Below are 17,374 nucleotides of genomic sequence, written 5' to 3'. Positions count from 1 at the left end.
TGAGGAAGAGTGGAATTTTTGGAGAAAGCGTAAATTGTGATAACAAGATTTTACTATAGTTCAGTAGCAAAAGCACTTTCCTTCATTTCTGGAATGTCAGAAATTAACTATCTTTCTCTGATGGATGGTCCAACTATACTTCCGTTGGTGGCCAGAATTTTTTCTCCAGTGTTTAGCATTTGCATATTCATGCAGAAACAAAGTTCTTGCTTTTATCCTGGTTTCAATTTCTTCCTCTCATTTTAAGAATTCACCCAGGGGCACCTGGGTGGCTCACTCATTTGAGTGTCTGACTTCAGATCGGGTTATGATCTCGCATTTCGTGGGTCTGAGCCCCACATCAGGTTCTCTGCTGTCAGTGCTGAGCATGCTTCGGATCCTCTGTCCCCATCACTCTCTGCCTCTCCCTTGCTCTCTCTCTCTCTCTCTCTTTCAAAAATAAATAAACATTAAATTAAAAACAAAATTCACCCACAATTAAATTAGAAAGATTAAAAGTTGGCAGATACCAGAGTACAAAATAATACCTTGATTTTAGCCTTTTCTTCTCCCTCTCTCACTCTTTTTCCTATACACGCTTTGGAAAACCTAATCCATTTATTTATGAAAACACTGGTGATTCCAAGTTGCCAATATGCCTATTAGATTATTTGGGGAGAAAAAAGGAAAATGGGGGGAAAGTAAAATTTTAAAATAAACAGTGAATATCTTTAGTATTTTACTAAATAGATGTTAAGTTTCATTCTCTTACAGAAAGAAATTTGGCATTGTGAAGTTTTCTTGAATTCCTTGAATTATCCCAGTCTCCACACCAGTTATTTTCATCACGTTTACCAAAGAAGCATGGTTTAACTTAAAACATTTTTAAAAATTTATTTAACTATGCTCCACACCTAATGTGGGGCTTGAACTCACAACCCTGAGATCAAGAACCGCAGGCTCTACCGACTGAGCAGGTCAGGTGCCCCTTAACTTAAAACATTTTTGGAGCCAATTTTCAATCTCATTATACACTTGAACAGACTTGACTGTTGCTATACAATGTTTTAAAAACATCATTGTATTATCCCGGATAATTGTGAGACTTATTATCTCATCCACCCCCAAAATTTGGAACATTAAGAAGTCTGATTCATTCTTTAGGTACAGTAGATACATGAAAAGAAAGTGAAAAGAAAAAGCTTACCAATAAAAAGTAAACTGACAAGTTCTTCATTCAGTTATTAATAGATAAGAATAACATTGAAACTAAACTTGCAATTTCCTCAATTCAGCAGCCCAGTTTTTTGCCAAATACATCTGTCATCAGGAATGAAGTGTGATATCAGATGTTAAGGTGGGAGATTAACTTGCAAAAGCACGTATTATTATCACTGATATTGATGTTTAAGTGACGATGTAGACATTCATAGTGCTACCGAAAAAGGAGCATTCGCAAAATGAATGGCCTAACCATAAGCAGGAGACTGGCCACTGCTAACTTGAGAACAGTTATAACAACGTGAGCTGCTAACAGGTCAGATCATTTATCCCATATCTTTTTCTAAGTTAGAAGATTGACCTGGTCTTCTAACTCTTTTTTACCTTTTAATAGTGATTCCCTCAGTCTCCTTTGACTTTCATTTGATGCTGAGTTTTACTTCTACTAGAAGGCAAACCCAATGACACATCATTATATTTATCTTTACCTTTGTTTCTAAACACACACACAACCCCATACTGACAAACTAAGGACACTTCTTTTCCTGGAAACTCATTTAAAGCTTTTATCTTGTGAGATAAATAGACTGTACCTTAAGAGATCAGGGAACTTCTATCTAACCTTAACACTTTTTTTTTTTTTTTAATAATTGTGTCTCGCTCTTTGGACCCCTTAACTTCTTTATCATATTCACAAAGCAGGCAGTAAATTACTAAATTTGGGCAGCAGTTCAATCATTCAAGAAGTTCAGGTGGTTGCCTGTCAGGCTGTTCTCCATAGCATGAACAATAGACACCTTATTTCACACTTTTCCCATCTTCTGTTGACTTAGTTCTTGCTTCCAGTTCTTCTGTTATCACAAAGATTTTTATTGCCAGGATAATCATTCACCTCAAATGGAGATCAGAGCAAGCATGAGGTTTACAGGAAACGATGCAACTGGAAGAACCATCTTATGTCAATAAAAAACAAACCTTAACCTCTTTGTGTGTTTGTCGCTCAAGAGTTAGCCTCTTTAAGTGAATAGTATCCAATTATACGATTACAGATTTCTTTGTCATTAAGTATTGTGAAGGGTAAAAACATAAAACTGTTACGCTCTTTGGTTGCTGGACACCTTACTAGAGATGTCACTTCTTTCAATTCCACTAGCAGGTGGCAGTGAAACCTGTAAGAAATCAGGTTATGGACATATGTTTCTTCGTTGATTGAAACGTCGCTAAGATAGGAAAAATGACCTGAAAAACCATTGGATAGTCTTCTCTAGGTTAAAAAAAAAAAAGTGCCGAAGTACTAAGGACACATTTGATTTTCATCAAGAAAGCAAATGTAATTTCAGAAACTTCCTTAAGTAAACAGAGATGTAAAAAAAGGCTTAGTGTAGCCCTTGAAAGGCTTTCTTATAAATGTGTACAAAGCTGAAAAATATCAGTGTTATTTTTAAAGTATTATATTTATGATAAATGTCTTTGATACCTAAATATTTAATATTTGCTAAATTTTATTTAATTTGTTATTTATTCATATTAATAAAATTAAAATTAAAAACATTCTAACTTGTTCAGAGTTTTGTCATTATGTAAGTCATTGAATGTAATTCCTTTAATTTTTTTTAACATTTATTTATTATTGAGAGACAGAGAGAGACAGAGCATGAGCATGGGAGGGGCAGAGAGAGGGGGAGACACAGAATCCGAAGCAGGCTCCAGGCTCTGAGCTGTCAGCACAGAGCCCGATGCGGGGCTTGAACTCACAAACCACGAGATTATGGCCTGAGTTGACGTCGGGCGCTTAACTGACTGAGCCACCCAGGCACCCCAAATGTAACTCCTTTAAATTATTTCTTGTGGAGGAACTTATTTTTATTTAAGCTGTTAATTATAGCTCTACCATGATCAAAACAAAACATCTTAATATAATGTTGCAATAAGCTATATATCTATGTTTACTTATGCTTAATACTACAGTATATAAATTAGTTGGTTAAATAATTTCATTTGCTACCAAAAACTCATAAATTGAACAATAACCTATAAGTAGATCAGTATTCTATACTATTCTGCTATTGAATTCAGAGACCAAATTCCAAGCAATTGATATTCCAAATACTACAAGTACAGTTTAACATCAGTTTCAAAAAACAAAATATGTAGTTAAGTATTGTGGATTGATTACTTGCAGTTTCCCATGACAACAAGATCTGTTTTTCTAAGAACAAAAACGTTCTTAAGTATTTCTAGATGGATCTGCATGTTTGAGTTTATAATGGAAGTTGTGTCAATGGCTTTTTCTGTTTCCTCTTTTATATGTGACTGGTTTTATTTTTGTTTAAAATAGATGGGAGCAAAACTTAGAAGAGGCCATTCTAGGCTTAGCAAATATTTGGAGTGTGATAAGCTAAAGCATGTAATTCAAAGACAATTTTCCACTTCAGCTATGCTTAAGTACTTTTTATTAAGGGAAAATCCCTTTTTTTTTTTTAGCAATTTAACATTAAAATGGTACTTTTAAGGGATCTGAAGTCTGAATAATGCTAATTTTATTAATTTTTTGGATAATGCTAATTTTAAGCCTCTTAAAAGCAAACAAATTTTCTGAAGTTTAGTAAATTATGTCATGCCAAGTTTCAAATTCAAAGAGTTTGGACATGATTCTGTACACCCAGAATAATGAGTCTTAGGTGGTTTAAAACTTAGTAATATTTATTATAATTTTCCATTATTTAACTGTTTCCCAAAATATATCCTCTTCCTCCTGCAATAAAATACATCACTTTCCCATACAAATTTCTATTTTTTATCAAGAAAGCAGGAATTAGTGTAATGCCACATTAACTATTTTCTAAGTAATCTACAATTAGATTTATTACTGCATTGATGTGGACCAAGTGTAATACCCACTTTATAGGACAGGATTGCCTATGACAGATTTGTAAAATGTATACAAAACTTTATATTATACGGGCGCCTGGGTGGCTCAGTTAAACGTCTGACTCTTGATTTTGGCTCAGGTCATGATCTCATGGTTCATGGGTTTGAGCCCTGCATCGGGCTCCACACTGAAAGCACAGAGCCTGCTTGGGATTCTCTCTCTCCCTCTCTCTCTGCTCCTTCCCTGTGTATGCATGGGTGCTCTCTCTCTCAAAAATAAACAGTTTTTAAAAACCTTTATATTACAGAAGTAACTCTTTTCAGTGTTTTATTATGTATTAGGAGGCCAATATACAAATAGTTTAAATATGAAATTTAAAACATGTACTGAAATGATGAACCCAGTAAAATTCTATTATAAGCTGGCATTTTCTAGCACGGATAGAGGCACAAAGTCCTAAAATTTCTTCCAAAATATAATTACTTATTTTTTGAAACCATAATATTTCACAAGCAATATGGACACTCTTTCTGTGCTTACATTGCACCCAATATCGGTGATATGTATCAGTGGGCTAGGACTGAAATTGGCTGATTGTTTTCACTGAGTTGTTTAGCCATTTCAACTATGCGTGAATACAGGCTAAAGAGCCTGGGCCTCATAAGAGACTTCAGAGTGCACCTGGTTAGAGACTGAACCTTGAAGATTCATACCACTATAATTCACTGTGTAACTTGGACCCCCTCCAAAACACTGACGCTTGCCTTACAGCAGAAAAAATTTTAGTGTGAGACACGAAGTTATGCCAGAGAGTCAGAGGAGTGTTTCAGTGGGAAATGTCATGTCAAGGCCTCCCCGGATAACTGAAGATCAGCCTCATCCCTGTATGCATGCTTCCTACACTAGCTTATCTGTCAGATCACCTCCTTGGGTCACATACCACCATATAGTATTGCACCTGTTAGTATTCCCTAAACAGCTTAGGCGAATTACCACCGATACAAGTTTGGAGTAAATAAATATTGTCATTCTCTTCTCACAATGTGGCTGGTCGTGCCCAAAAAAGAAAAAAGAGAGAGAGTTTTCCAGTTGGATTTCATCATCAAATGTCATTTAGAGAGAGCAGAAAAGCAAACTGCTGGTGAACATTAAGAGTTTGTTCCATAGGAATTCTGCTCTCAAAGGTGTGGTTTCCAAAGCTAATGCATCCCAGGATTGAAGAAGTTTAAAACGGAAAGGGAAGATTTTAAATGAAAATTTAATAATAAAATAAAAAATAAATTTGAAATAAAAAATTTACCATTAACAATTTTCTAGTCTAACCCTTTCATTTGTCAGAATAAACAAAAGCCCTGAGCGTTAAATGACTTCTTGAAGGTCACATAATTTGTTGCCAAGACAATGCTCCTGGAGTAGTGTATTTTTCTTGGCCAGAATCTTAAAATGCAAGTTTTCCATTTTTATTGGATCATATATTGTATTGCCTCATCTTACTGCTTTTTTAAAACACGGAAATTGAACACAATATTATAAATAAAAACTATTAAGTTAATCTGTCTCCTTGTTTATTTTTAAGCTAGAAAGGAAAATCCAGTGTAGAATCATCATGATGGACTTTTCAAAGGAATGGGTACCGCAGATTTGGGGCCCAAGTCTACTCTGGGTTCCAAAATATATAGTTTCTTCAACCCTAACTGGACAAAGAAATATGTTGAAAGTCTTTTTTCCAGAAAAGGAACATTTGACAATATAAAAAAAAAAAAAAACATTTATTTTGGGGCAAGAGAGATTTTTCCCACATAACAAGTAAGATGAGTTATAGCTACCCTATTTCAATAATTTATAATTCAGACAGTCTCAAAGAATAATGACTATATAACCATTTCTCTCTTTAAATGAGAAGCTGGGGCTCACGTGGTATGGAGTGGAAAAAATATGATAAATCTTAAAAATTCAAATGACGAGTTCCTTCTGGCTAAAGAGTGAGACAAGGGATAGATACTACACCACCTCAGGCTGTCTGCAAAGACAGCGATAAACTGAATACTTCAGAGATGAGGGTAGACAATGTGCTCTTGAACTATCCCCCCAGTGTGTGAGAGGGAAAGGAAAGAACATATTTTAGCATAATACGCAGTTGCATTTACACCTAGAGAGAGGCTATCAAAATGGATATGTGCGCAGTTCTCCGTGGTGACTTTCATGAGTCTGCATTTCAGCTCTGTGTCCTCAACACCTTCTATCCACAGCTCAAACGCACACAGCATCTGCCAGCCTTGCCCACGAATTCCTGACGTCCCGGCTGAGTGCCCCTCTGCCTCTGGGCTCAAAAAGCCCCTTGCTCCACAGTGGTTAGCCATATCCGGAAGGTTCTGGAAGAGGTCTGCTGGGCAGCAGGACTGCTGCTAAGAGGTCTCTGGTTGGAGTGGAGACCAGGAGCTGTGGGAAACCCAGAAACAAGGCTCAGATGGGAACAGCAAAGATACCAGCAGCCCAGTACTGGCTACGGACTAAGAAACAAATTAGGAATTCCTCCCTCCTGGCCACTAAACCCCACAGTTGGAAAACAATGGACATCTCCCCCAGACCCCGCTCCCAAGTACATTTCATTAGCTGCTTCACCTTCCAGGGAAAACGAGTCACTAATTAATTAATGCAATTATGGAAGCATAATTGCAAACCGCTCTGCTGACATATAAAGATGTGTTTTACCTTTAATTACCAGGAGAAGAAAGGCAACTTGGACTAGGAGCACCGAACTTGAAGAAAAAAACTGGGAAAATAATAGTCCCTCCCCCGCCAAGCACACCACTCCCAACCCATTCTATCTAAAAATCCTTTGTACTGCGGGGCTTATTTTTCATTTTCAAAATCGTTCGAATTAGGTCTCAGAAGAAGAAGTTGGCATTTCTTATTCTTTTCAGGGTGGTCTGAGAAATGCTCTATCAATGCGTCTGACGCAAAAAACAAAAAAAACAAAAAAAACAAAAAAAACTAACAAGATCTCTTTCAATTTGGTTTTTGAATCAATACCCGAAATAACGACCAGAAGCAAAAATCCACCGGTGCGTCAGCAAAGCAGGATGCTCGGCCGGTCCGCTCCATCCTTCCCCCCGAGCTGTTCTGAGGGTTCCCCGCCGCAGCTAGAGCAGATAGATAATGTAGGACAGAATGACCAGGCCTATGATGGCAAAGAACATCAGGATGAAAATATCCAGCATGATGGAGTCCTCGGCCGAGGAGGCCTCGGGATTCCGGGCAAATGTGAGCTGTGAGCACGGAGGTCGCAGCCAGTGGAGAGAAATGGCTCCCTCTTCCCTCCACTGCTCGGTCTTTTCCCTTCCCCCTCCCGGGGCCCCAGCCGAAGGGATGCCGCAGCTCCATCAGCGGCCTACTGCCCCCCTCCCCCCACAGCCAACCAATCACAAAGCCCGGGAGCGGGTAACCAAGGCACTGCTCGATTTAGACCCAGCAGAAGCGAAGAGGCTCAATTTCTCCCCAGGAACCCAATCCCACCCCTTCATATCTAAATGGAGGCTGCATGATATGGACGGAGGAGGAGATCTGATCTCTATCCAGATGCCCTAGGAATGAATCCTCCTGGCTGCCTTCCTTCTTCCTTTTTCCTCTAACACATCTGTGGCCAATTACCTCAGAAAAATAGTGGTGGGGAGCTGGGTGGGCCATGGGCAGGTGGTAAGGGTCACGTCGTGGAGGGACACGGACAAAGGCCTCGGGTGAGTCTCAGTTGGCATCTCTGGGGTTGGAGCTAACGCTTGGGGGATTCCTGAACTCTGCCAGATACTGCACACGCGCTGTAGGTCATTTCAACCTCCCCACAAGCCTTTTATAGATGAGGCTCAGAGATGGTCAGGAACCGGCCTGATGTCTCACTGGAAATGGGGGAGACCAAGATTTAAAACTAGGCTTGCACACTCTGGAGTCCGTTCTTCCCCCCCCCCCCACCTGACGGGCCCACCCTGTTCATCTGAAATGCCCCTCAGCCCTACCTGCACCGCTCAGATCACTCCATGGACAGTGTGAGGGCCAGAGATCCCTCCTCCAGCGACTCCTTGTCTCTTCGTGGTCATTACCCGCATTCTTGTTCTCTTCAGAGAGCTCAGGGCAGTGTTTCATCAAAGAGCGTCCTGGGGCGCCTGGGTGACTCCATCAGTTAAGGGTCTGACTCTTGGTTTCGGCTCAGGTCGTGATCTCATGGTTCGTGGGTTCAAGCCCCACATCAGGCTCGGCACTGATGGTGTGGAGCCTGCTTGGAATTCTCTGTCTCCCTCTCTCTTTGCCCCTCCTCTGCTCTCTCTCTCTCTCAAAATAAATAAATAAACTTAAAAAAAAAAAAAAAAGAGCACACTAATGAATTCCCAGGCCCCTCCCTGCAATGAGAGGGTCTAGATATACAAATTTAAGCGATGCCTTCTGAGGGGAAAGGAGAATTAATGATTTATCTTTTAAGCGGGGTGGTGGGTACTCAGTTACGTCTTGTGTTGTTTTTATTCCTTTTTATGTCTTAATGATTTCCTATTAAATTAAAAAAAAAATTCCCTGTGACATCTCTGAGGCCTAGTGTCCTTGGCCCTACCCTAAATAGTTCTTTTGAAGGCCCCAGGGGTGAGGGCATTAGTAACCCCCTTCCACATGTTAGGCCGCGGGAACTGAGGCCACTTCTAGAAGGGGGTCTAGAAACTGCTCCCATTGGCCAAGAGGAAGAGCCCAGGGTCTCTGTGAGCGGGGAGCCTCTAGAGACGGCGGATCCCCTCCCAAGCCCACTGCCCCCTTGAATGAAGGTGAATGAAGCCTCCTGGGAGAGAGGGCAGCAGCTCTGCAGACAAGAGGGGGCAGGCCAACAGGAGGCGAGATCTGCCAACTCATTCCCTTCCACCGGAAAACATTAGGCAGCAGCTCCTTCCCAGAGGGAGCGGGTGGCGGTACTGTCTTTAATTATCCCGCCCAGCGCCTCCGACGCTCCCTACACCCTCCAGCCCTGCCTCTCTCTTACTCTCCATTCCCAAGGCTCGGGGAGAGCCCTCTCCATCTCCGCTGCTGCTAACCTGAAGCCAGAGAATGCCTTTGTTCTGAGCCCCAAGCGGGAAAGGCCCCTTTCCACAAGGCAGCTGGCAAGGCGGCATGGCGTGAGGCTGCGAGGGTCACACCCTGGGTCCTGAGACCTCTGGCCCTGCCACTAGCTGTGCAACTTCTGCCAAAGCACGGCCTCCCTGGGTTCCAGTGAACCCCCATCGGTGAGGTAGACATCGCCGTGGTGATTTGGCTTGTGAATACTGCTTTGGGTTGCCAGACCACCTGATCAGATGGCTTCATCCCCTGTCGTATCCCACCGCAGACCGCCCCTCTGCCATTTCACCCCTCAAACAAGCGCCCAGCTCCTCCCATGTCCCAAAGCTGCCCCCCCCCCCCCCCCGCCGCCAGCTGAGCTCATGCATTAATGCAACAGGTTTATTTGTTGAACAGCTATGTGCCTGGCCCCGGGCAGGCCCTGGGGATTTAGAGAACTTAAGTCCTGCCCTCTGAGTGCACTGGCTGGTGAGGAGACAGGTGCATAACTAAGGAAGTCAGACAGGAAGAGGGAAATAAAAGAGCTCGGGGAAGTTTCTGGAAATGCCACCAAGCTGGGCAGAGGAACTGGTCACTCTGTCCCTGAAGGGCAGCAGTGCTCTCAGGAGGGTGCCAGGCTAATGCCCCCAAACAGGACACGGACACACATGCACACACACGCACACACACACACACACACACACACTCAGCAGCAGCACCTCAGAGCCAGAGAGAAAACCAAGTCCGCAGGTAAAAATTATACTTTTATTATTTGAGTCACCAGGAGAAAGATTCACTTGTGGTCCAAGTCAAACGTTGAGAATCGTAACAGGCCAGAAAGAGTTGATCCCAAGCACAAGCCCACAAGGGAGGGGATCAAAACAGACCAAGAAAAGACAACCACCCCATATAAAAAGATGAACGGACGGCTTCACACACACACACGGATGAAATGTTTGGACAGAGGCAAATTTCACATGGTCATTTGTATCTTTTTAAATACAGGTTTGTGGGGTGGTATTTTTTTTTTCCAGCTATTAAAAAAAAAAAAAAAAGGCCCAAAAGTGCATATGTGAGAGGAAAAAGGCAGAAAATAAGCAATAGTTTTCCCTGGAGGGACATGAGGAAGAAAATAGGAAGCAGTGTTGATAGAATTCACTTTTCTCACCATTGGGCTTACACTTTCTTATTGGTCCACTAAAGTTATATTCACATTCTAGCTTTAACGCATCTTCTTTCCTGGGATTAGATTGGCCAAAGACCTTTGTGAACTGTAAGAAAAGACCAGGGACTTGGCCCAGCCCTCGGTTCTGTGCTCTTTTAGGGATGGATGGTTCTGGAAAGGAGCAAGGACTCCCAGCAGCCCCTGGGTCCCTCAGCACCAGTGTGACAGTCCCTCTTCTCTCTGGGGGTGTGGAAAAGGTCCCCTATTTTTAGGACGGGAGGAGCAGAGGGGCCAGCGACAAGATTCCAGTGGCTGGCCTGCCTTGCTTTGGAAGGAAAATCAGGCTGAGGGAAAAACAGGCCACCTCCTGCTCCTCCAGGCCTTCCTCCTGCCTCTCACCACGCTGCCAGCCACAGGCGCTCCACCAGGATGCACCTCTGACCTTTGGTCCCAGAATCCGCACTGTGCTTTGAGATCGCGAAGAAAGGCAACAGAGCTCCCCCACGGCGCCCTCAGCTTCCACATGGTCCGACGTAAAGACCCTCCACCCGCCTTCACCTCGGCTGGGGCCAGAGGAAAAGAGACGAGTCAAGCAGGGCTCTCCCCCAACACCAATGGCCATTTCTTTTCAACCTTCTGATTTGGGGAAAATATTCCCACGTCCACCCCCCCCCCCCCAAGCGGTGAGGACCGGATTGCTGAATTCGCCTGCAGGGTCCTCCTTCCCGAAGGAGGCAAAGATGTCAGCTGGGGAGCCTGAGTGGACTCAGGGCGAAGGCAGGAGGGGGAGGCCCAGAGGGGTGTTGAGAGAGCCCAGAGATGAGTAAAGCCAAGCAAGGGTGGCCACAGCCACCGACAAGCGAGAGAAGGGACTTGGAAATAGCACCATTTTTCCCCTCCTCACCCCGGGGTCTGCGCTTCCAGTTTTGTAGCCCTGGGACTTTTTCCTTCTGCTTCCAGGGGGCCTTAGGTAAGCGAGGGAGAGGTCTGGTGGTGCGGGGGATGAGCCCCCAGAGCGAGACACCCACAGTGTGGGGGACACAGGGTCGTCTGATGCTCTACTCTGCAGCCAAGGACATGGACGTGAGGGGAGAGAATATGCCTGGAGCCATGAAACCTTGCCCCCCACCCTCACCCCAGCAAGCTGCAGGCCCCAACATCAGCCCCACCGACTCCAGGACCACCCCCTTACCTCTGCCCAGCACGCTGAAAAGGAGGCGGGTGGGCTTGCGCCATTTGGGGATACAAGGAAAGGAGGGGCCTTCACTCCAAAGAAGACACGAGGAACTTCTCTCTCCCACGGCCCTCCCTTCTCACCGTGGGGTCTGAGGAAACTATGAGGCGGAGACGGCCCCACGCGCCCTCGCGTAAGCCCAGAGACTCCCGCCGGCCGGGACCCTGGCTGCTTCGGTCACGCGAGCCTGTCACGGATATAGACGCGCTCCTTCCCCCACATGCCGAGTCCTGGAGACACAGAAGGTCCTGTGGCTGTGTGCAGCTCCAGCGTGCTTGGGGCTGGACCAAGGAGGGGAGGCCGTGGGAGGCCTGAGACATCCTCCCGTGGGGAGTAGGGAGGAATGGGCCACCTAACCCAGAGCCCAGGGGCCCGGCGTGGCAGGCCAAGAGGCCCGAGGCTTCCTTGCCTCGTGGTTCAGGAGCAACCAGGGTGTCTGGAGACGAGGGGTGGGAGGAGGAAAAAGGGCTGTGGGAGAGAACACCCTGTTCCCTTCCCTCCTGCAACTGTCCCTAAAAGTAAGAAAGGCGAGCACTTGACCCAAGCCATGCTTCCTGGGGAGCTCCTTGCCCGCACCAGGGCTGCGTGGGCAGGAGAGCAAAATCACAGTGTGAGAAGGAACACGTGTGGGGAGGGATGAATGAATCCCAAAGCAGGAACTCGACCCTCCTTCGTGGTCCTTGAGAGTGGGAGAGGGTGCTGGGGGGCCCCTCCGAGGGCCAGTCGCCCCGTCTCGGAGAAGCAGAGGCTAAGCCCATCCCGGGGGCAAGGGGCTATGGAGCCCCGTCCCCTGGGAGTCCTGGAAAGTTTGGGTGTGTGCGGAGGAGGGCAGGAAGGTCTGAGGGGGCAGAAAAGAGTGAAGGCAGAGGCCTGGGAGCCAACGGGTCTCCCATTCCAGACCAGCTCCCCGGGCCTCGGCCTCCCCACCGAGAGGTCCACGCCTGTTCCATCCAGAGAGAAAACCAAGAAGTTGGTCGAGGGGAAAACCCGCCAGAGGAAGGAGCCCGCGAAAGTGGCAGAACAAGGCTTCGGTTGGCAAAAGTAGCTGGAGGAGGGTGGGAATAAAACAAGCTGTCGCAGATTTAGAAAAAAACAAAACAAAACAAAACAGAGACACTGAAGGGTGGGCAGGTCACGCCCAGGACAGACGCGATGCCACGGAACGCACTGAAGACGGGTGGGGGCGGGGCAGCACCCAGGGGAGGGGCTCAGATGGCCTCCACGTAGTTGGCCGGCAGCATCCCCGTGTCGCCGGTGCGCTCCACGGTCCCATACATCCAGCCATCGTCGATCTGCTGCACGTTGATGATGGTGTCCCCGTCCTGGAAGGAGACTTCGTCCTCGTCAGCGGCGCTGTAGTCATACACAGCGCGGTACCGCTTCTGCGGGGGGGGGGGAGGGGGACACAGTCAGGCCAGGGCCTGGCTCCCCTCTTTGTAAACCCTACAGGACCCAGCGCAGAGCCCAGCCCAGCAGCGGACCGGGGGCTGGGAGACAGGGGAGGCCTGGGCTCTGCTACGCATTTTCTCACCCCTGTGTTTCCCTGTCTGAGACCCATCACCCTTCTCACAATCATCTGGCATCTACCAAGGGCTGGGTGCAGGACACGGACTGAAGTTGCCACAGCTCTACCCCACCTCTTGGAACAGGAATGCAATAGGTCCAATGAATACGATGCTCGGTAGCGTTTCAAAGACGTATTCTGGGGAGAAAAATCTGCACTTGACACAAGAATTTCCACCCTCCAACCTCAGCCAAAATGATCTGCTTAAGCCCCTGAGAAAAGCCCAGTGAATCTGCAATCCAACCGCCGTGTGGGAGGCAGGCGAGACTCTAACGTCCTCTGACCCTCACTGCCCTTTACATCGACTGGTCTCCGGGGGTCACCTCAGCCTTCGTGGTCCCCCAGGCCAGGCCCTGGGATCTGTGGGCCGACCGGTCCAGGATGGAGGAGCCCCCTCAACCTCCCACATCTGCCCCCACGGGTCCACTCCACTAGGACCACGGCTCAGGCTTTCTATTTCTAGCCTCCGATCTGCCCCCTCCAATTGTTCACCCACTGTGATCTCAGGGGGAGCTTTCCAAAGCGCAAACCTGATCATGTCATTCTCTGGCTTAAAATCCTTCAGAGGTGTCCCGCTTTCTTTTTTTTCTTTTTAATGTTTATTTTGAGAGAGAGACAGAGTGCAAGCAGGGGAGGGGCAGAGAGAGGGAGACACAGAATCCGAAGCAGGCTCCAGGCTCCGAGCTGTCAGCACAGAGCCCGACGCAGGGCTCGGGAACTCACAGACTGCAAGATCGTCACCTGAGCCAAAGTCGGATGTTTAACCGACTGAGCCACCCAGGCGCCCCTGTGTCCTACTTTCTTTAGACGAAATTTCTTTTTCTTTCTTTCTTTCTCTCTCTCTCTCTTTCTTTCTTTCTTTCTTTCCTTCTTTCTTTCTAATTTTAGAGACGGCGTGTGCTCACAATGGGGGGCGGGAGAGGGGCAGAAAGAGAAGGAGGGAGAGAATCCTAAGCAGGCTCCACGTTCAGCACAGAGCCTGACACGGGGCTCGATCTCATGACCCTGGGATGATGACCTGAGCCAAAATCAAGAGTTGGATGCTCAACCGACTGAGCTACCCAGGTGCCCCTCTTTTTGTTGTGTGTTTTTTTTTTAAGATTTTATTTTTAAGTAATCTCTACGTCTAACGTGGGACTCGAACTTACAACCCTGAGATCAAGAGTTGCATGCTCTACCAACCGAGCCAGCCGGGTACCCCTAGCACCAAAGTGCAAACTGTCTTTCAAGCAACAGAAACCAGCTCCATCAGCCCCAAAGGCTGTGGGATAAGTGGTCACACACCCCCAGAAGTGACCTTGGTCTCTTATCACGAAGTCTGTCTCTATCTCTTGGGTTGATGCCAGCTATGCCTGCTTCCCACAACAGCCTCCTCACCCACCTCCCTGCCTCCACCCTCAACCTCTTACTGCCTCTTCTCACACAGCTGCCGGCGCGATCCTTTAACAACATAAACCGAGGGGCGCCTGGGTGGCTCTGTCGGTTGAGCACCCGACTTCGGCTCAGGCCATGATCTCGTGGTTTGTGAGTTCGAGCCCCTTGCTGGGCTCTGTGCTGACAGCTCAGAGCCTGGAGCCTGCCTCGGATTCTGTGTTTCCCCCTCTCTCTCCCCCTCCCCTGCTCGTGCTCTGTCTCTCTCTGTCTCTTGATAATAAACGTGAAAGAAAAAAAAAAATTAAAAACATAAGCCAAAACCTGTCACTCTGCGTAGCTCACTAATTGCAAAGGCCTTCCTGTGGCCTACAAGTCCCTGCATGATCTGACCTTATCTCCTACCCTCTTCTCCTCTAATTGCCTTGGCCTTCTTGCTGGCCCCAGGGCCTTTGCAGTTGCTATTCTCCCTGAATCATTCACCCTTTCATCATCCTGAGGACTTTGCTGCTTTCCTTCCCATCACCCTGCTGTCTTTTTCTTCACAACACGTGCCACCATCCGACCTTATATATATACCTTCTTATTTTACTGCCTCGTTTGCCTCCCTGACTGGAACGTGAGCACCAAGACTGCAGGAACGTGGTCTTTTAGTCAGGGCCAAATCCCTCATGTCCAAGATAGGTTTCGCAAGTATTTGAAGGACCGGCTGGTCTATCTGGAATCTAATCCTACAGACGGATTCTCGGTCCTGCCCGGTACCCTACACAGCACGGACACTCCCTTGTTTACTGCCTCGTACCCAGGGCATAAGGCTCCAGGAGGACATGTATCTCAGGGCTATTTTACCTCTCTAGGTATTGTCTCTCTTGCTCCAACATGAGCAGCTTCGAACTCCCAGGAACCCAGCACAGAGGGGCTGAGCTCAGCCAGGAGCTCGGTGGTATGAGTGGCTCAGCAGCCCCCTCGATGGGATAAGGATCAGGACTTACAGACGGGGCACTTCGACTCGAAGGGCCGGGAAGCCTGATCCTGCCCTACTTCCTACTCTTTACTCGTCGTTTACTTGGCAGTATCGATGAGTGCCCGCTCTGGGCCTGGCTCACGGCAGCTGAGCCCAAGGAACACTGCCCTGCCCGCACAGAGCTTCACATTCAGCAGGGGAGGCACACAGAAGTTAACACACAGAACGGTTCTGAGTTGGGGAAAGTGTTCTGAAGGGCACCGGGGGGAGTGATAGAGATGTCAGGGGAGACCCGCCTGACATGGGGGGCTGGGGAGGGCCCCTCAGAGGCAGGGGCAAGCTGAGATCCGAAGGACATAGGGGTGGGTCATCCTCATGAAGGGTGGGGAGCGTGGCCTAGGTCTGGAAGGCCCCAAACAGAAAGGTACTTTGTGTGCTCCTGAGCAGCCGGAGTTAGGAAACCGGGCAGGGAGAGGTAACTTGCGCAAGGTACACCCAGAGCTCGAATGCAGGGCCTCAATCCCAGCCCAGGGCTGAGTCCACTAAGTACACTTCCTTGATCAGAGGCTGAGGTCCCTATCGCCTGCAGATGACGACAGGAGCTGGGATCAAAGGTCAGGGAAAGCCAGGCCTCCTGGGTGGGGTTTCTAAGGAGAATCTCTGAGCAACGTCCATCTGCCCATCCACCTCTGGCCTCCTGAGGCTTCCCCGGGCCCCATCCAACCTCCCAGCTCCAGGACCTCTCCCTCTGGCCAGAGCTACTCACTCCGCCCCCGCCTGGGGCACAGCGCGGTACGGACACCGGGGCTGCAGGCTCCTTGTAGCCACCATAAGACTGTCCCACCTGCTGCTGCTGGGGCTGCTGGTAAACTGGAAGACGGGGGGGAGACGGGGCTCAGAAACTGTCTTGCCAAACGCAGTCCCTGCCTTCCCCCATGATTCCCCTATCGTGCATTTCCACCCCCCCCCCCCCGTCCCGCAACCTGGCTCGGCCCCCACGCCTCAAAGGCTTGTGTGTCAGTGTTGCATATTCTACAGCAGGGGCTGTGTCTCTACCAACACGCTGGGGAGCCGGCATAGACCCTGACCCCGGTGCTCGATGCCCCTGGTGGGATGGATCTGAGGGTGTGCGTGAACAGGTGCCTGTGTGTGCACGGAGACAAGGCTTCTCTCTGACCTCCTCCCCATCCCACAGCCGGCCTGGTCGCAGGTCCTCTGCCCCACAGGCCTCAGGCTCACCCGGGGCGCTGGTGGGGATGTGGTGGGGCGGCTGCTGCTGCTCCTGGGGCCGCCGGTAGCTGCTGTCCTGGGAATCTCGGCGCTCAGGCTCCAGGCCTTCGCCCCCGCTGGGGCCCATGCGGCTCTTCTCAAACTCCTCGTGGTATTTTATCTGCAGCGGGAGAAAGTGCCAGGTGAAGGACTCACAGCAAACCAACCAAAGCTCCCTGCCACTTCAGATCTCCCAGGAGAGGAGAGACTCCCCGAGGGCTACAGGCAGAGAGAGCCAGGTCCTTGCGGGAGGCACACCAGCTGTGTGCCCTTGGATAAGCTGCTTAACCTTGCTGGGCCTCAGGTTCCACCTCTGTAAGAGAGGGCATCGGTGTCTACCTCCGGTGTTGCTGCAGGGTGACAACTCCTGTTCCCTGACTACCTGCCGGGCGCCAGGCTCTGTGCTACGGGTGATGCACCATGGGCTCGTTTTAACTTGTCAGCACCTACGAGGGGGGATGTGACGGTCCCCAGTTAACGCACAAGAAGGAAACCAAGGCACTGACGAGCTGAGTGAGTTGTCCAAGATCACGTAGACTCCAGGGCCTATGCTTTTCAGCATTAGGTAATTCTGCCTCTGTGGGCGTGACCTCACCGGGCTCTGTTGAGGATCCCAGGCTGCAGGACAAGAAATGCAGGGTCCTCCCTCCTCATCAAGGAAGGGAGGA

At 48.2% G+C, this 17,374-nt stretch overlaps 1 protein-coding gene and 1 long non-coding RNA gene across 2 annotated transcripts in view; both read right to left on the bottom strand.

The window, feature by feature from the left end:
• Window positions 1-5,825: 5,825 nt before the first annotated feature.
• Window positions 5,826-8,290, bottom strand: LOC124512902 (uncharacterized). Its single transcript, XR_006962265.1, has 4 exons — window positions 8,083-8,290; window positions 7,724-7,965; window positions 7,106-7,215; window positions 5,826-6,511 (listed from the first exon to the last, which is right to left on the bottom strand). It is a non-coding gene; the product is annotated as an uncharacterized LOC124512902 (long non-coding RNA).
• Window positions 8,291-9,890: 1,600 nt separating this feature from the next.
• The window catches only part of LASP1 (LIM and SH3 protein 1), a 39,557-nt gene continuing 32,073 nt past the window's right edge, over window positions 9,891-17,374 (bottom strand). The window contains exons 5-7 of the mRNA XM_047081166.1: window positions 16,677-16,827; window positions 16,204-16,307; window positions 9,891-12,920 (exon numbers count right to left, since the gene is read on the bottom strand). Coding sequence (XP_046937122.1) covers window positions 12,747-12,920; window positions 16,204-16,307; window positions 16,677-16,827 — 429 coding nt within the window. The 3' untranslated portion in view covers window positions 9,891-12,746. The remainder of the gene's footprint in view (window positions 12,921-16,203; window positions 16,308-16,676; window positions 16,828-17,374) is intronic.

Source organism: Lynx rufus, unplaced genomic scaffold (assembly GCF_022079265.1).
Source record: "Lynx rufus isolate CCGP_SWC_20201006 ecotype Redwood Valley unplaced genomic scaffold, mLynRuf1.p SCAF_18, whole genome shotgun sequence".
NCBI lineage: Eukaryota > Metazoa > Chordata > Mammalia > Carnivora > Felidae > Lynx > Lynx rufus.
Note: the sequence above shows the minus strand (reverse complement) of the source record. Positions and strands in the feature narration are given on the sequence as shown.